Source organism: Acanthisitta chloris, unplaced genomic scaffold, assembly GCF_000695815.1.
Source record: "Acanthisitta chloris isolate BGI_N310 unplaced genomic scaffold, ASM69581v1 scaffold20806, whole genome shotgun sequence".
Taxonomy (NCBI): domain Eukaryota; kingdom Metazoa; phylum Chordata; class Aves; order Passeriformes; family Acanthisittidae; genus Acanthisitta; species Acanthisitta chloris.
The window spans coordinates 313-13938 of NW_008677798.1; the positions used below are offsets into that span (position 1 = coordinate 313).

The 13626-nt window shown below is 41.1% G+C and overlaps 1 protein-coding gene across 1 annotated transcript; it reads left to right on the top strand.

Moving 5' to 3' along the window:
• Positions 1-1949: 1949 nt before the first annotated feature.
• NSL1 (NSL1, MIS12 kinetochore complex component) lies at positions 1950-8721 on the top strand (the record flags this gene model as incomplete). The annotated part of the gene is made up of 4 exons (XM_009076663.1): positions 1950-2112; positions 4987-5041; positions 7767-7834; positions 8443-8721. Coding segments are annotated over 4 exons (565 nt in total), but the record flags the coding sequence as incomplete, so codon positions are not given.
• Positions 8722-13626: the final 4905 nt, after the last annotated feature.

A 13626-nucleotide genomic window follows, 5' to 3' on the forward strand; every position in this document is an offset into this window, starting at 1 on the left:
GCCTAGGAGATTGTTTGTTGCTGCTATTTAATATGCAAATTTAGTGTTTAAAATTATTGCTGTATAATATTGCTGTATATGTAATATATAAAAGTACATGTAATACATAAAACTATATGGAATATATATAAAATATATGTAATATTCACAATATGTTTATAATTACTGCCTTTTGAATAATGGTAGTGGAGATTCTTGGTAGAGGGCTGTCCAAAGAATATCTTAGTGTGGATCATTTGCTCACCTGAGTTAACATAAGGTGCTCTTTGCCTGCAACTTGATGCTTTTCACAGTTAGACAAAGCTGAAAATACAGAGAGATTGAACTAACTATGGAGAAAAATCTCCTTGAACTGATTTTTGGTCAAGAAGCTCTGAGCAATATGATCTAGTGAAGATGTTCCTACTTATTGCAGGGGCCTTGGACTAGATCACCTTCCAACTGAAACTGTTCCATGAAGCTTCTGCAGTTGTAGTTCTAGAATGATAAAGCTCCCACACCTTTGATTACAAGGTCACTTGTAGTGTTGGCCTCGTGACACAAAATGCTAAGCTGAGATGCTGTACCCTGACTGCAGCTGGCATGAGGCAGGTGTAAGGACTGTATTGAGCTTTGTCTAAATTTACTCATGTGCCTGTCTCTGATCTAGTTTGAATGACCAAGAGATCTGGGGGTTTGTGCCTTCTGTGTTTATGCTGACCACTGGCTCAAGTCTTGCCTGTCTGTGCTTAAGTGATCTCATGGTGATCCTGAAACAAACAACAAAAAGTCACAAACTCCTAAAACCTTGATTTTGCCTTTCTGAGGTTTGCAATCACCTGATTCTGCACAGACTGACCCAAAGAGGGTGCTCAAAATCCATTCTTTAGCCCTGGATTGAAAACACTTCATGGCTTGCAAGTTGTGCTCAACACCTTAATGAGAACAATGAATTTAAATGGGAAGGAGTTTGCGAAATTAAATTAAAAAACAAAACCACAAGACTGTTGTGAACTTTTCAAATCTCCAATGGGGGACAAAAATTGTAGGAGAGTGCAGGTGAAAAAGCATGCACTGCTTTGAGCTATGCACAGCTGGAATATAAGATTTGAGCAGTTCATTTTACTTTCTTCTATAGCACTTATTCTTTTTGCAGTCTGTAATGATGCTGTGATGGCAGGAAAGTGTAGACATTTCCTTGTCTAAATTTTGAGACTGATTTTAAAATAGTATCTTAAGCTTTTAAAATTAAGTTTAATTGCAACCTTGGAGAAACTAAGTACCTTAGTAGAGCAACAGCAGCAAAACCACCAGTTCATGGGTGAAAATATGTTCTGGGTAGTTAGTCTGACCCTGCCATTGGGAAAAACAAGCTATGAAAATTAGCTCCTACCACGTACTCTCTTAGGCCTCAGGTGTTGGAAGCAGGCATGCTTGGTATTTGCAAACTGGTTATGACTAGTAATTGCAGGTGTTGTCAGGATGCAGAGTATTTCCAGGAAGTTTCATTAAGGTGGTTTTGAGTATTGTCATATTAAACTGCATATTTGTGCCCTATGTGGTATAAAATCAGTTAGGCCTCAAATTACTGTTTGTAGAGCTGGAGTTTGTTTAATGCCTGTAAATTACACAGATAAACCACTTTTCTTGCTGCATCTTTCATTGCTTTTCTTCAGGTGGAAAACACATTGCCTCAAAGGATAGCCATTTCTTTACAAGACTTTCTTCATAGATTCAGAGTTCATAAAGAAATTAATTTTAAATTTTTTTCTCCAGATGGTTCTCCACCTCCCTCACCTCCTGCCCCTTAGTTTGTTTGCTTCAAGTTAACTGGCCAACATCAATTTCTATATTGCCTTAACAAGGAGAGACAAGACACATCTTTGTTGATACTCATGCATGGTTTTTTATTTCAGAAATAATTTTTTCCCCGTATAACTTTGTCTTAAATGTAAAAAAAAAAACCTTAGGAGAATTCCTGCAATAACTTTGTCATTTTTAGGCTCTGACATTAAAGTTCTCGAAGATCAATTTGATGAACTAATAGTAGAGACAGCACTAATGCGTAAACAGTGGCCCAAAAAGATACTGGTCTGTGCTACCCAAACCATGAAAGCTGAGCAAGAGATGTTGGTGAGTAACCTAACATTTTCAGAAAACCTCTGCATACAGTAGCTGCTGACCATGTCTAACTTGAAGGACTAAATCATCCAGTGTCGACCTTTAAGCTCCTTCCTGTGATTCTTTGTCATATAATGGGATTGGTTTTTTGTATTAATTGGCTTTTTGGTAAAATGAGGGTTGCTACAAAGCACTGTGCTTGTGACTGAGTCTGGTGTGCAGCACAGTTCAGCAAGTTACTTAGGGATTGCTCCAATGTGGTGACTTATGACTTAGAAGCCAATAGGCACCTGTTTATCTTGTCACATCCGGAGTTTCTGAAGTCCTTGCCTGAAGACTGGTTGAATTATTAAATGTTAGACTACATACATTAGATAGTACCGTGTGCAGTATATCACTGCTAAAAAAAAAGGTGACTTTGAAGCCCTTTTTTTGAGCTCGTAACTGCATCGAGTAAGTACTTTAAGTAAAGAAAGGAGGAAGTAGGCAGTGTGGATTAATGAATAAGTGCAGTAATTTCTGGGGAGTTTAGTTTTTTGACACTCGGTGCAAAGTGATTACTGACATTAAACAATCTAATCATGTCCTTGGTTGCTGGATTCATTCCCTGCAGTTAGATAAGGCCTGCCTTTTGCTTGCCTCCTGATTAGTTAGGAGATATATTTCTTTGGAAAAAAAAAAGGACTAGAGGCAAAGTTGCCCAGTGAGTCTGTGGAGTCTTCAGCCTTGGAGAGTTTCAAAGAGATACTCAAAAGTTGACTGGATGGGGCTCTGAGCAACCTGCTCTAGTTGGCCCTACTTTCAGTAGGGTATTGAGAGACCCTTTCCAACTTCAACTGTTCTGTAGGAAAGAAGACAGGGATATTTTTAGAAAGTTAAGAGCCAGCATTGGATTTCTGAGTTCTAAAACTGACAAACATTAATTCTATAGGTTAGCCAGGAAGAGATGATTTACAGTAAGGAAAAGCACATGGGTACATATTTGTCTTACACCTGATAGATTTTTCTAGTGTATATTGCCCTTTGTGTTCTCTGTTTTATCAGTACATCAAGCAGGTAAAGCAAACCAAAAAAATCAACTGGAATAAAATATTCTAGTGCCTAACACCAAGATTTATCAAGACCTTTTAATCTTTCTGCAAATAGAAAGCTCTGTTCCCTGAGTCCCACTGTGGATTAGTTATTTAGGATGCCTCTCACATTGCCTTTTTTCCTCTTGCTGATCTCTTCAAATTTTAAACCACCACCACCAGATGATTATTTTAATTAAAAGTGAAGAAATATACACTCTACACTTTCTGTATACATATGCTTCCTATATGCAAAGTATAGAAAGTTTATCTCCATAAGAGTATATAGAAATACATGTAAGAAATACAGAAACTTTATTTTTTCTCTGTAAATGAAATGTCTTTTTCCCTTCTCTCACCCACTTCTGCAAAAGTACTAGTGGTTTATCTGCTTTTGGTTGAGGATTTTTACTTTCTTCCTTGACCCTAGCTAATCCTGTGATGCATCTTTTCGTAGACATAAAGAGCAACTGTGAAGATGTGGTTTATCTGGAGAGAACCACTCATTTATTGTAGTGTTTCTCCTATAATTGCCAAAGCAAGAGATCATCCTGTGGATTTTCAGTCAATATGTTCTGTAGTGTTTGAGGCTAATGCAAGCAGTGTTTGTTCTTCTGCTTGGAGCTATTACTGTAAACTTGCTAAGAAGGTGTATGAACTGTGAAAATTTTTCTCTGGTAAGACTACATAGAGGAATAATGAACCTTCCTCCTACTTGCTTTTGCTTGAAGAAGTTTGAGGGACAGCTGCTGAAGTGGAGAACACTAACTTGCAGATGATACAACTTTTATTCCCATACCTTTTTGGAGCAAGTCCAGAGGAGGCCACACAGTTGGTAAGAGGACTGGAGCATCTCCCCTATGAGGACAGGCTAAGGAAGTTGGGTCTGTTCAGCCTGGAGAAGAGAAGACTACATGGAGACCTCAGAGCAACCTTTCAGTATCTGAAGGGGCTACAGGGGAGCTGGAGAGGGACTCTGTGTTAGGACCTGCAGTGATAGGACAAGGGGTAACAGCTTCAAATTGAAGGAGGGGGTATTTAGGTGAGATAGTAGAAAAGTGTTTTCCTGTGAGGGTGGTGAGACACTGAAACAGGTTGCCCAGGGAAGTATTGGATGCCCAACCCTGGCAGTGTTCAAAGCCAGGCTGGATGAGTAACCTGATCTAGTGGAGTGGTGTCCCTGCCCATGGCAGAGTGGATTGGGACTAGATGATCTGTAAGGTCCATTCCAACCCCTAAAATTTTATGATTCTATGATATTTGCTTTGTTTCCTTCTTCCCTGTTAGTTAATTCTAATTCCACCTTTAATATAACTATTAGTTATATTTAGTGTTCATTTACTTCATGTCACACTTAACTGATGTCAAGTCACAAGACTCACAGGTTGTGAAGCAGAGTGTTCTTACTTTTGCACAAGTAGTTACAGGGCTAGAATATAGTCCTTTAAGTAGTTTTGTTTTTCTTAGCTTTCTGTCTTAATGTCCCCTTTGTTGGAGTTTGTGCCTCTGTGAAAGCTCTGGTTTTGTGCATGGCTCCGTAGAGGCCAGAGAGCTCACTTTCCTTAGTCGTGCAGCAGGTGGCAATGCTTCTTCCAGAATGTCTGGATTTCAGTTCTCATGCTTTGATAATTAGAATTCTGCAAGCTAAAGCAGATTTTGGAGATGTGTTTACAGTGAACATAACTGTGTTGACCAGAACACTATGTTCAATAACTGAGTGTCTGTGAACTGCACGTCTTAATACATTATTGATCTAAATAATTCCACCACCACCTCTGTTGATCTGACTGCTATGTGTGTATTTTTTAATATGCAGAAGCTCTACCAGCCTGTGGTAACAACAGAAGAGATAAGGCCTCAGCCATCTCAAGGTAAAGATACCATGGGGAGGGCACCTGTACTGAGGAAACTCTACTGCCTACTTACTGGCTAGCTGTAAATGTTGAAGAAGTTTTCTTTCTTTAAACTTGTTTAAAATTATTGACTGTTTAAACAATTAACTAAAATAGCTAGAAGTTTGTCATAAATGAATGTGTTGCTGCCTCAGTTTTATTGTGTTCATTTCTCTTGTTCTAAGTGCTGCCTGCACTTAGGCATGTACTTAAAGGCCAAATCTGGCTGTTTTGTGTGTGTGTTGTGTAGAAATTGTCACAGAGCTACCCTCAGTAGGTTTCCTTACTTCTCTCCTTCACCACTGCTGGAGGCCAGATGGGGAACTGGATGGATCACTGACATTATACTTTGACCATTCTTGTGTTCCTTAAAAGGAATATTAGAAATGCTTCAATCTCTCTTCCTAATCAGTCAGTTTCTCCAGGGAATTGAAAGCAGTTGTGTAGTACTTAGTGATTGCAATGTTCACTCTCCTAACTTGCAAAGTAGGTCCCAACTTTTATCCTGCCTGTGTCATTTGTAAGGGTTAATGAAGAAACTGAAATGCAAACGAGGTCACAAGTTTGCTGCATGCTTTTGAAAGATGCTTTGTACAGACTCCTTGGGAGAAAGTGGTGGATTTTGCAGTGGCTGATTGGAATGTGCCTTTTTTAGGCTGGCCTTAAGAAATTGAAAGTTTTGTGTTGCCTGTTGTTAAGTATTGAAAAATGACAGAATGTACCAGTGCAGTTCTGTGTTGTACAGACTGGTTACAGAACCCTCACTGTGGGTTACTGCACATGATGTAAAGCTGGTGTAACAAGCAGTGGTGCTAAAAGCTTGAGAAGCTGAGCTTAATCTTGTAGTTCTTACCCTGCTGATCTGACTTCATTCTAGGCATCATTTCCTCTTTGTAAACAGGAGGCATTGCTTCCAGAAATGCCAGCCTGTGCAGCAAAGCAGCTAGTGGGAGCAATAAAATGTCACTGCATATCTGAGTTCCTTTTGGTTTCTAGTATCCAGATCTATGCTTTTCTGATGCTAATGAACTACTTCTTGTAAGTTAATAACAGCTTGCACTATGGTATTGCCTTTTTAGGTTTGGTAACAGCAAAGTTGTAGCAAGGATAGGATGGAGTTTGTGCTGAATTTTAGCATTATGTAGTCTTTGGGAAGTTTGTGTATCCCAGTTTAGCAAGTACAGTGGCCAGAAACCAAAAATGTTTAGATTACTCAATACCTTTCATTTCCTTTTTTCATTTCCCTATGTTTTGGAAAGCCTTGAATGCTGAAGAATATAATGCCATCTATGTCAAGCTGAACTCCTGCAGGCAAATTTCTTTAACTGTGTGTCACTCTTTCTGTATAATAATCCAAATGACTATTTCTACTTTTACTTAACTCCTTCCTTGCCATTTCATGGGATCACCAGTCTTCTCATCCCAATACTCTAGTGTAAGGAAGCTTCATTATGGACATATCCTTCTTTTAGAGAATGTCCTTCTGTAGGCCCCTGTGCTGTGTTTAAAGAGGCTGCTGTTGGACTGCTTAGTCTTCCAAACTGAATGATGGTGCATTTTACTATTCAGGTTCATACATGGGTCACGTGTTCCTAAACCATGTCTGATCAGCGCATTGGGCACGGGGACAGTTTAACAAACGCTGTCTCTTGCTGTTTACCACATTTCAGCAGGGATCACTGTCAACCTTGTGCTAGAATACAGTGATTGACTTAAATTATCTCCAGTAGCACTAATGAGACTGACTTCAAAGCAGAATGCTGTGTTTAACCCTGACAGGGTTTAGGGGTGTGTGCACCAACTAACACCGTGTCCTACTGCAGGCACTGGTGAAACCCTACAGAAATCCAGTAGTAGTGGAGATGAGGCTTCTCAGTTCCCAGAAGCTCTCTCTTCTGCTCATTTTAAGTTTTGTGGACATAGTACTATGATAGCTTAGAGTTTAACTCTTGAACAAAGAATTATTATTGCTTGTAAATTAGTCATCAAAAAATGTATTGTGTTGATGATCTTGTTATATTGCTACTGCAGTCAAATACATGTCGTGTTCCTCCCAGTGGTCTGTACCTGCTGCCTGCTTCAGTGTTCCTGAAAGCTTTTTCTTCCTTTCCTTATTAGCACAGCAGAATTAATGCAGGTCATGTTTTTTATCCTTGGTTCTTTTCAGTGTTAATGCTTGGTAAGTTTAGTGAGAAGAAAAGAGTAGCCTTTATTGTCAAAGCGAACTTATTGGAGGCATAAGATTATTTATTTCCCCTCCTTAAAATGGGTTTCTGTCATCTCATTTTCTCCACAGTTGTGTTTATTCTCCTTTTGTGTGGTTTTTATCAAATGCAATATGATCTCAAAAATTTTGAAAACGAATAATCTTTATTATTATTTATTTCTTTAGGACTCTTCCTTTATGTCCAATACTGGTTTTGTGTCTCATGTTTTGTGTAAGCTGCAGGTTTTCTAGGGAAGAACTTCATGGCTTGCTACGGTTGAGGCTGCAGGACACTACTGCATTTTGAGGGATAATGAATACTACTAGTAAGATAAACCATATAAGCTGTCAACCTCAATGCTATAGTGACAGAGATGTGTTGTAAGTTGAAGTTTTATACAGGGACTCAAGTGCTTTTCTGTCTGATTTCTGATAGCAAACGGTGGTGAGGGGGAGTCATGTTTCAGAAGTTTATTTGGGCTTTATGTTTTTCTGTAGATGATTGCATCGCAGATCTGAAGCAGCGGGCAGAGGTGGCATCCAAACAGATCAGTGGAGCAATGAAGGTGAGATCTCTGTGTGCTCCAAGAGGATATGGTTTTATTTTCTTGATCTGATAAACAGTATGTCACAAAACAGGAGTTCTAACTCATCTTCATTGTAGTTTTGTACAAAAAACCAACATTGGTGTGTGTACTTTTGAGGCAGGTACATCTTAAGGTCTGGACTGCTGAAGTTGCATCTGTAAAGCATTTTCCCCTCACATGGTAGTAAAGAAGATTACCCTGTGGCTATGGGAAATACTTTTTACAGGGATATTGGAACCTGCAGCATCTGAAAAATACAATGTCTTTTGAGGACCTGTACTGCTTCGTATGGAGAGTAATGTTTATTACTTCAGTACCTGCTTAGGCATCAGCTGTGGTGTCCCTATGATACTCAGAGATGTCATGAGGGGACACTTAAACTTGGCATGCTCTTTGTGTGGCTTCTGAGCACAGACCCTCGTCACTATTGGGCTGGTAACTCTCTGTTCCTAACCTTCCTCTGCCGCCCTGAGGATTCTCTCTGCAGACACTGAAGCTTTCATGCCTGTCAGAGTCCTAATGTATTTCATTCATTGTAACCATTACTTTTCCCATGTAACCTGAGATACTTGGGTTTGTTTTTGCAGTCTCTCACAGCACTCATAGAAAAAGCAGAAGGTTTTTCCCAAGCATTATCTTGGCAACCAACCCTGGAGCTCAGCAAACTGCGGCAAGAAGTCTTTGCTGGTTGCAAGACGAAGGAGGAAAGCAGTGTCCAAATGTTTGTACCACCAGGAGAAGTCACACCACCAGATGCTGATACCAGTAAAAATCCTTATGTTCTGCGGAAAAAAAGGAAAGCTGCAGATTCCCCAGGAAGAAGACGCTACTCACTGCGACCGAGGAAGATCACTCTCCGCGCCTGAATTCCTCATTTTGGATTGTCAGCTTGGATTATCAGTTGTACTCTCGTTTTGTGTGCTCCATCTTTTTTCTTGAAATTCATCTCCCCTCAGTGCTGTACGTGGGAGATTCCTAAGTTAGTCTTGGATCCTTTTAAATATTTCAGTTTTTACTGTCACACTGACGGTGTACGAAAGCCTGTGCATACCAGGAGCATCCGATATTCAGAAAGTGTATTTGCCAATTAACTCATTTTTTGCTCTTCTTAATCGCAGCACTTGGCTTGAGTCCTCACACTTCTCAGAGTTCATATACATGTTCTTTGTATGTGTGCAGTCTTTCAGGAAACCACTAAGTGCTCGCGTAGATTCAGCATGTCTCTAAAGAGAATGTCTAGTTCTCCTAATGCTCCTCCATTAATTGCTGAGTCAGGTGGCTTTTATTTTAATAAATTAATTCACACAGGAGCCTATTGAAAACACCAGATTTGATATGATGTTACAGTCTTTAGAAAATCCATGCACAAATACGCCATTGGTCCCTTCCGTTCTTCTTTTCCTGAATGTAGCTCATCTGGACTTATTTATAGTCATGTTTGTTTAAACTTGTAAATTTAGTAATTGTATGCATTTCCTTCTACTGTGGTGTTCTGAATAGAAATTTAACCATCTACGCCCTGGGACCTGATATTTTGTTTCATGTAATCCAGTTACGCAGTCTGGGGGTTTCCTGGACAATATATCTGCACATCGCAGGACCTTGGCATGGGTCATGTATGCATTTGTGATGCTTAACTAACTTTAAAGATCAGTGCAGGCTACCAGTAAGGGGTGTTCAGCTGAGCTAGCTTATTTACACATTAGTACCTAGAGGATTGCACAGTAGTACTAAATTGAGCATTGTGCCTTAACAATAACTTTTTCTGGTTTGTGGTTGCATGTGTAAATATTCATGTTTAATATGTAACACAGTAAATGGAGGGGGTTTTTAGAAGCTTTTTTAATTAAATGTTCTGTGCTGAGAAGGTAGATCCAACCTAGTGTCTTAAGACTGAAAATTGTCAGGAAAATGTGACAGATTTTAGTGTGATTTGTTTTGTGAAGGGGAGCATCTGTACTGAGACTCTGTGTATGTAATCCTGTGTAAATATTTTCTTGTATATACAAGTACATGGTTTTATATAAAGTAAATTAAATCATTGAAGGAAGAGCAAAGTTTCAGATAATGTTGTCGGTTCTAATCCTGGAGTGGATGGTGACTGAGCAGTGAGCATACTTCAGAAGACATCTCTTAAAATTTGACTTGAGTAACTGAAGTAGTTCCATTTACTGCCTTTGAACTCATAACTGCTATTAATCTCAGGGCTACAAAGCATCTCATGTAAGAGAGAACAGGATGTGAGAGGGACTGGAGCTGCAAAGCTGTGGAACGTGTGACTGAGAGCTTTTCACACAGCAGCTTGCTGTTTTAGCTGCTGTGAGTACCTGTGTTCTGTGCTGCATTGAAAATCCCACCATGGCTTTCTCCATCTAGAGCCACAGATACTCTTGAGTGTTCTAGAGTAAGGTGAGCCTTGCAAGATTTTGCATTATAGTATATGAACATTTTTGTTAATAGGAAGATTCTCTGCTCTTTTCTGCAAATGATGGGCAAGTACAAAAAAGTAGCTAAGAATAGGCACGTGTTTGAAGAGTTCCTGTGAAAAATGGCTGAGGTGGGACAAGCACCTTAAGAAATAAGGAGGGAAAGGACTATGGATTAAGACTTGATAAGTGAATTAATGGATTCACACTACAGTGACACCAAGTCTGACAGAGTTGGAAGTGTTTGGACAATGCTCTCAGGCATATGGTGTGATTCTTGGGGATGTCATGGAGTTGGACTTGGTGATCCTTGTGGGTCCCTTCCAACTCAGAATATTCTGTGATTCTGTGATAGTTGGTCTGCACAGGATTTGAAGCAAGTGGGAATGGATGCCCTGAGCTAGGGCAGTCAAGCTTTGTACCATGGCCCATGGGTAGAAGAAAACAAATAAATCTGGAAATGCTGACCAAATGAATAGTGTAAAGAAAGATAAAACAATCAGGGTTCCAAGTGCAACATATAAACTATGAGTTTAAGAATCTCTGATGGCTCCTTTCAGCCAAGCAGCATGGGAAGGTGTCAGAGGACCTCCCTTTAAATGCAAGTTCTGTGATGAGCTAAACTCAGCACTTGAATGTTCAGCAGTTTTTCAAATGGTTATTAAAAAATTCTACAGCTAGTGATACCTGCAACTACCTGTGCTTGAAATCTATTCTTCCCACTGGCAGAAGTATACAAACCACTTCATTTTCTTCCCCATTCCTGTAGCTTTTTTTGCTTTGGTTGACTTTTCAAAGGAATAGGCAGTGTTGTGCAAGACAAGTGTCTAATCAGACTTCTACTGAAATGTCACAACATCCAAGCTTCTTATTTTTAACTTGGGGCAAATTGGTATTGCATCAAGAAATGTCTGGTAGTTTTTCTTTATATAGCCTTTGACTTTTGTAAGAGCTCAGTGGCGATGGATACTTGGGAACATTTGCAAACTAAGTTTGAACTTCTTGTCTTTCTGGGGTGAGATGGAACAGCTCACTGTCTGTAAGCATGTGCTGTCCATGATGTGCTTGTTGCTCATGAGGCTGGGCCAGCCCCTTGCCAACTGGAGCAGTGTTCATGCTGCTTTTGCTGTGTGTAGTTTCTGAACAAAGAGGTTTACAAACAGGGTGCAGGGAAGCTCCTCTTTCAGAAATCTTCATGTGGACCCTGACATCTGTTTGGAAGCCTGTGCACTCTGAGACCCAGTTCTGAGACATGCTGTTCTCCAGAAGGGCCACACTGTGCTGAGGTGCCATCAGTGACTCTAGTCTGCCTGTGTGTAGGCTGCTTCAGTGCAGACAAAAATCACTGATAAACTGCCATTATAAAATGTAAACTCAGCTGACTCAATGCTTTCTGGGTTTGTTTTCTCTCCTGCATAGAAATGCTCTGCCTTTACTGCTGTGCTACCTGGAATTACTGTGTAGGCATTTCTACAGATGTACCAGAGATAGCTTCAATGCTGAGTAGAAACTTGGTTCCATGAGCAAATTTTGACTTGTCATTTCCTTTGCCGTTTGTTCTGAACAAGAACAGACTATTGAGGCTCGAGGGGACTGTCCCCTGGCTTGTCCCATACTTGTGGTATCCTGGAAACCTCATTCTGCAGCTGCTGGGAGTTATTCATTGAAGTAGATATTTATTCAGCACTAATAAATTCTTGGTGAGTTGCTCGGGATGTGATGCTGTCAACCTGCTTGTGCAGGTGCCATTCACAACAGTGTTGCTCCTGGAGTAGCACGAGAGCTTCCTGTGGGGTCAGTTCAAAGTCCCTGCATGGAAGGGGACTTTTTTCCCATAGATCACTCTGAAGGGCTGTTGAGGTGTTTTGTCCACATAGTTCAGAGGTTTTATTGCAAAAGAATATATCTGTTCCCTGGCTTATGAAAATATTGGCAACGGGCATATACCGACTTCTAGTCCTGTTTATTTCAGCTGTGCTTCAGTGACAAAGGCAGCAAGACCTCAGTTGCTCAGTTTTTAAGCAACTGTTCAAATTAAGTCTCTGTGTGCTCATGCCCACTCCGTGTCTTTAGCTGCATGAGGTGTAGTTAATGCCAGATTGGACTATTTCAAAGGAGCAGTTGAGAGCAATTCACCCTCCAATCACTCACTGCCTGGTGGCTAGGCTGCCTTACAGGAGATGCTGATTTGGATCCCATCTGCTGGAGAACTGCACTGAACCCACACCTGCTGCCCTCATGAGCACCCTCTAGGTGAGCATCCTGCTCTCAGCACATTGGATGATGGAGGAAGGGAGAAGCAAGACTGGTGTTAGAGATACAACGGGGCTGAGAGCATCCTTTAAGATGCTTGGGAATGCCAGCATGGTCTGAGGACAAAGGTAATCAGGGTGTATTGGCAAGGGTGTCCATCCCTGCTGTGGTTGCTGTGGCTTTTAGGGTGGGGAAGACTCAGGTACTCAGTCCCCTGGGGTTGGAGGAGCTCTGAGAAAGTGCAAAAGCAAAAGTGTGGGTAGCCTGAAAGATGGTGACACTTGTGCTGCTTTGAGGTGGAACAGATCGGGAGAAGCACTTCCCACCGGGAAAGTCACACTCAGGTCTTTCAGTCATGTCTATGATCCCAGAGCCTACCAGGAAACTTGTGGTAAAGTGCAGACTTCATTTTGACTCTTGGACTCCCAGGCAGCAGTTCTCTCACCTTCAGCGTGAACTATTAGCCAGATCTTCCTGAAAGGAGAGTCTATATTTACTCAGTTTGTAAGCTTTTTCACCCCATCTTCATCTAAGCTGCATGACTCAGGCTTCCAAAAAAACCCAGAAAAATAGGGAAGTATCTGATTTATTAGGATATCTGGGGCTTTGTGACTGACTGTCTTCAAGTTTGGGAGCATGTCCCCTCCTCACATGGCCGTGTGTTTGACCCTGTGAGTTGGGCACTGCCAGGAGGGCACAGTAGCTACAAATGCAGTAGAGCCAGAATGTTGTTGAAGTACCTGTCAGTGCAAACACCCCTTGTCAGAGCAGAGGGCCAAACTAATGGGGCAATTAAAATGCCAGGAAGGTGTTTGGAGGGGTAAAAGAAACATTGTTCAGTCTGTTAAAGTACTCTGGACAGAAGAGCGGGACAGATTTTTTGTCTGCAGCCAGTGCGTTTTCAGCAGTCTGGCTTTGCCTTTACAAGAAATCTGTGGCATTTCCTTATTATTTAAAGGAACAGGGCGAGTAGCGAAAGTGAAAATCGCTGTATCCCGGCACGGATGCCGTGTCCTTGCGCCCGTGACCCCGGGCTCAGGCGGCCGTCCCGGATCCGGAGCTCGGGCCGCTTCCCGGGGCCGATGTGGCCGG